The 5,872-nt window shown below is 40.7% G+C and overlaps 1 protein-coding gene across 1 annotated transcript in view; it reads left to right on the top strand.

Moving 5' to 3' along the window:
- The window catches only part of LOC137969529 (polyunsaturated fatty acid 5-lipoxygenase-like), a 40,828-nt gene extending 36,676 nt beyond the window's left edge, over positions 1–4,152 (top strand). The window contains exons 11-15 of the mRNA XM_068815826.1: positions 353–607; positions 1,949–2,055; positions 2,700–2,802; positions 2,942–3,160; positions 3,407–4,152. Of these exons, the coding sequence (XP_068671927.1) occupies positions 353–607; positions 1,949–2,055; positions 2,700–2,802; positions 2,942–3,160; positions 3,407–3,637 (915 nt within the window). The 3' untranslated portion in view covers positions 3,638–4,152. The remainder of the gene's footprint in view (positions 1–352; positions 608–1,948; positions 2,056–2,699; positions 2,803–2,941; positions 3,161–3,406) is intronic.
- Positions 4,153–5,872: the final 1,720 nt, after the last annotated feature.

Here is a 5,872-nt window from a genome sequence, read left to right as displayed (position 1 = left end):
AAATAAAGAGGTGTCTTTTTGAAATCAAGGCTTAAAACGTGGGTCACTTAGTGTTTTGTTAACATAGTTTTGAAATCCAAAGAAAAATATGAATTGATTTTTGGTCACAGGGGCACTTTAAGCGTTTTGCCCGAAAATTTCCGAGACTGGGGGGGCTGCCAATCTCTGGGGACACAGCTATAACAATACTACAACGTACAATTGCTGGTGGACGAACAAAAACAGCTAATGAGAAATCTTTCATTTTCCTCCACCAACATGGCGGCGATGACGTAAGGTGAAATCACCCCCTCCCTACTCCCCCAGGCCAAACAGCGTGGAACTCGTTTTTCACTTTTGAATGTCTCCCAAGGTACATTATCTTATGGAGCCCTTCTGCGTCAGCCTGAAACGTACTCTGGCAGCTTTTCATCCACTGAATCAAATGCTGAAGTACCACTGCAGAGAGATTGTAATCCCGAATACCATTGGCACCCCAGCACTGGTGGGTGACCAAGGTTTTGCGGACTTACTATTTGCATTTGGAAGTGAAGGCGCTTTAAGGTTACTTCGGGATGCACACCAATATGCTACATGGGAAGCAACAGACCTAAGAGCGCAGATAAAGGCAAGAAAAGTGGTTTCGCCTATAAAGTAAAATCTGACCATTGTATATATATTTTCCATGCTCTTCGTCGGCATTTTTTTCAAACCCAGCGCGTGCTCTCGTGACGTTTAATATCTGACGTTTCATTTAACTGTACTTTTGTGGTATAAGCAGGGGCTTGGGGCAAGCTCATATTGCGTCAAACTGATCCGCGGGGTCGAGAAGTATACCCGGAAAAGTAAGAAAGTAAGTATAGTATATCCGTATTTCGAAAACGTGTTTCAAAAGAAAGATTGATAAAATTCCTTTCCAGGTAGGAAGGTCAGGTGACATGTGGTTCTGGCAAACGCAGTCCTGATTCCATTGAAAGGCCGAAACAAGGCAAACAGCATCACATAAGCCTAAGAGACTTTCCAATACTAGAAAAAAAAACGAGACAACAGAATAGATGTAAACATTCTTGCTTGGGAGCTGGGATGACGCTGTGTTGAAAGCATTTTACTCCCATCAATGTGGCCCGGGTTTGACTTCCAAATTTGGCGTCGTATGTGATTTGAGTTTGTTGGTTCTGTACTCTGCTCCGAGATGTTTTGCTCCGGGTACTCCGATTTCTCCCTCTCAAAAACCAGCCAGCGATTTGATATGATTTTCTTTGATTTGACATCTGTACATTGTCCCCAATTAGTGCCGCAGGGCTAAATGCTAAATACAGTTGACACTTATTTTAATTATTATGTACAAATAAATTACGTTTTGCTGGTCAACCGGACACAATTCATTCCTTGGAGCGGGTTACAGCTAATTCAAGGTTCACAAGGTTCTGCGCATCTCTCAAATCTCAAGAACTCTTCGCAGTATCCTTTCAGTTCCAAGTAATGCGGTCTTCTGCACGTTCCCTGATCGTACGCTTATACCAATATTCTGAAGTGACTTATTCAGCCACTTATGGATTGCTCCGAAAGCTCCTACAACAACCGGTATCACCTCCACTTTTGGCATAGCCCACATCGTTGTTATTTCGCACTTGAGATCTTCGAATATTTTTCAGCTGGTATATACAGCAACATCGATTATTATACAGACTCTTTCCACTTTCCCCACAACAATAATATCTCACATCCCAGAGATTCCCAGAGTATTGTAGTTTCTTCATTTCCAGTGACAAATGCTGGTTTGTGTTTATACCACTTATCCGACACCTGAATATTGTAGTGTTGACATATTTTCCAAACAATGTATATATGTTGTTGTCTTGTTGTGTCTTTGAATATAGTCAGTTTTTGCAAGTTCCTGGAACCTGTCACATCTGCTCCCAAATAATATATGCTGTACCTAACTCAGTTCTTCTTATATGTTATACAGAAACGTGGACTTGCAGACAAGAAACTCGTTCCGTACTTCCCATACCGTGACGACATTGAAGAAATCTTACAAGTTATCGAGAAGGTGGCCGAAAGTTACGTTAACCTGTAAGTCTCAACAAAAACTTGATTTTAGTAGACGGAAATGGCCCGAAAATCGAAATTTAAATGAAGTGAGCTAAACGACTCTGAAGATATGGATCTTCCTTTTATAAACGCGCCTTATTTACCTAAAGCCAAAAGTCAATAATTTGTTCGCAACAGCTCTCGAGCAAATTCGAAAAAGAGAAATAAGCTATCCTGGGGATTGCATTGGCCGGCTCACTTTTTGTAAACAGGTAGCACTATAATGGGGAGATCTTGCATTTATATTGGTTAGCCTGATTTTCACCTTGGTTGCCTGCTTGGAGGTAAATCAACGGTAATCAGTGACATCAGTTTGGAATCAGAGGACTCAGTTTGAGCATATGTGGCAGGGAAGAGGTAAAGTCGAGCAAAGCTTGGTATCCAGAGAAATGTTTCCTTATCCGTTTTTGTTCTCTAAAGTGGACTGTCCAAAACGTTGTGGAAACGCTTGTGTGGACACAAAAATGTTGATGTTTTTTCAAGAAACAGAAAGCAGAGGTGAAGACGGGACCTATGATCATGAATCGAAGTCATGATACTGGCGTGTTTTTCTTTTTTCATGGCCTTTGATAGCAGAAATCGATTTAGTGTTTTAATATAAAAAAAACTGTATTTCTCTTCCTAAGGTATTATGACAACGACAGAGACGTTCAGGAGGACAGCGAGCTCCAAGCTTACGCAAACGAATTGTCTATTAACGGAACTGGACCGAACGGAGGCATTGGAAGGGTATCAGTGATTAGTTGGCTAATTGGTTCATGCGCTAATTTATTTATTAAAGGGAAAGCTAATATCCTATTGTTGGTCTGTGGATCTGATCCTTTTCTTTCCTTTCCAAGAAAAACTGACTGCCCTTTATTTTCAACAGATTCAAGGATTTCCTGCCAGAATTGATTCCAAGAATGATCTCATGAATACTGTGACCCGTATCATCTCGCAGTTGACCATCCAACACGCTGCAGTGAACAATGAACTGCCAGACTATGCTGTGTATGCGCCTAACCTACCAACCAAACTATACAATGATACCAGGGTGAAAGACGGAGAATTCTCGGTTTACCGACTTCCAAACAGACTGACGTCTGCTGTAAGTAACGTTTGCATGTTTTAAAAGGAGTAGACTATATGCTACCCCCCACCCCACCTCTGCACACCAAGGTAAAGTAACGGAGCTGGCCAACGTTGTGATCTTGTGACAGTTAAGAGCTGTTCCACCATGGGTGGTCTGGCGAGTCAATGACATTGTCAACCAACCAAGTGATTTATCTCAATTTACTTTAATCTGGAATTTCTTATTGAAAACTATGTAAAATAACATTTTTCGCATTTACAGATCTCGGCTCGATTGCACAACGGTTTGGTATTCCGTTTTGATTCGTTGTTTGACTACGGCAACGAACTACGAGACATCAAAGCTGTTAACATTATAAATCGTCACTACAAGGACCTTATGCTTAGAGTCCAACCACGAATGCAGCAAACAAATCAGGAGCGGGAAAAGATTGGTGACTTGACTTATCCGTATTTAATTCCAAGATGGATTCCCAATGGAGTTCAGTCCTAGACCGTCTTAAAGGGAACTTGAACGACTTTGAAGAAACAGTAGTACCTGTCACAGACAGCCCGTTATTTGGTGTAACCGTTGAAGCATCCTTTACTCTTAAGTCTAAGTTATTGTTTCGGTTGTTTAGTCTTTGTTTTGAGTTTGAGCAGCAAGTCAACCACATTGTACCTTACAAAAACTACAATATCACAATCAACGAGATCGTTTGATACCAAGTGGCTAGGAATGTGGGTGCGAGTAAACGTAGCCAATCAACCCATGTAGTACAACTTTGAGATGCTCTTTGCAAAAAGGTAAAAAAAAAATTAAAGAACGAAAAGGATCTCATATCGTCTAAATGGTTTATTTCGTATTATTCAAATTGAAAGGATTAGGTCGGGTTAAATGGAAAATAACCGTTTACATTGACGTGGCAGTCTTCGCTTCTAAGTTCCCGTTATAGTCAGTCGTTTCTAATTAAGTACAGGGGAGACGTAACAGTAAGCTAAGGGTTTACAATAAAGGCAATTGATGAATGCTTGCTGTGTGTTTTTAGTTTGAAACCCGAATATAAATCAACGACGAGATAATACCGTGAGATGATACTGCATCAGTTCCTCGGCAAAGAGCAAAATAACGTTGAAAATAAGAATACTAGGGAGGAATGGGTAATAGTTCACGTAACCCACAGATAGAGCACAAACTATTGCTAACTACGCTTAAGGTTAGTTATCGTGTGGAAGTCTATTGGGCTTATTCCTAGGTATGGTGATGTAGCCTGGAATGTCCTCAGTTTTTGGTCAGAAGTCGCGTGGGATGCTCTACCCATTGACCTTTTGCACAAAAGGCGTTCAAAGCCTAGTTTTTCAGGCTTTCTTGAAACGTGCATCAAGTTCGTTATCAAAGACCGGTGATTTTCACAAATAAAATACCCTTTTGTTTCAATGCCATGCAGAGAGTATTTCTAGCGTCTCGGCTATGAGTAAATAAAAAAAAAAATGAATAAACCAAAACGAGACCTGTGGGTTTAATTAACATAAACTCAAAAGGATAATAGATAGGCCACCGTTTATAAAGGTGGTCTAACCAGCTGCAATATCTACCTTTAAGCAACAAGTTCGTTCATCTAGACGTCTCTCTGGTGTGCAGGATTGACAATGTCCTGTGGCCACCCTGACTACGCTATAAACACAGCTAATAAAAAACCCCGCGCTCTAGAGATCGATTGAGAAACGGGAATTCCACTCACCGTTGAGCACCTATCACTCCAAAACCTCGAGGGTTGCTCTCAAAATCTTCCAAGGTCTTCCCAATAATTCCGGAATTAGTGAATTATTTGCTCTATGTAAAGGAATCCAGGTGGCCCTCGGATTTCAGATTCCGGATTCAGAATAGTGCATCCCGGATCCCCAGTCGTTGAATCCGAATTCCAAACTCACTGGTTCCACCGAAATGACTCCTGGATTCCATCGAAATCAGTAGATTCTGGATTCCAAACAATGGATTCCGGATTCCAAGCTCTGGATTCAGGATTCCAAGGCCTCACATTTGCTGGATTCCGGACTCCGGATTCCTCCACATCGGGCGAAAAATAATTTTCTGTATCACCACTTGTATCATGCTAAACACGAGAGGTAACCCGTCAGCGTCAGAAAAGTGTATTTTTTAAAACAGTTTTTGCGGGATTGTAAGCAATAGACCAAATGTTTTACCCGATTCAAACCCTTTGCTTATAATACGTTTTGTTCCAGATATTTCCGTATCATTTAATACGAATACTAAATTATAATGCAAATCCAATACGCAAAGAATCTTAATCCTGGAACTCGACAATTTGAGTTCGATACAACATTTTTTCTATTTTTTGTTCTCGCCAAAACGTGGTTTAAAAATAGACTTACAGGGACACAAACCTGATACCAGATTTTTACTTTTGTGTAAATGACTCTTGCCTATACACTATGCAAAAAGATTTACAAGAAAGAAACAGGAAGAAAACTAGTAGACCCTTTCCGAAAACATGGAAAGACTTAAAGGGAAGTGACCCTCGCAGTTACCTGGACAATCCAAGCAATTGAGGCCCCCACCAACCCGAGATGCCGGTGCAATGCTCTACCAACTGAGATATGAAGCCAATGTTAACATTCTTCTTTTAGCGTATCACCACATCATGGTAAGTAAAAAAGCCGCCGCACTCATTTCTTAATGAATGAATGAACACTGTTCAGCAAATTAATTTATTTATGTATTCAAATG

This window comes from Montipora foliosa, chromosome 9 (assembly GCF_036669935.1).
Source record: "Montipora foliosa isolate CH-2021 chromosome 9, ASM3666993v2, whole genome shotgun sequence".
NCBI classification, from domain to species: domain Eukaryota; kingdom Metazoa; phylum Cnidaria; class Anthozoa; order Scleractinia; family Acroporidae; genus Montipora; species Montipora foliosa.
The sequence above is the reverse complement of the archived record's forward strand: the minus strand, read 5'-3'. Positions and strand labels throughout refer to the sequence as shown.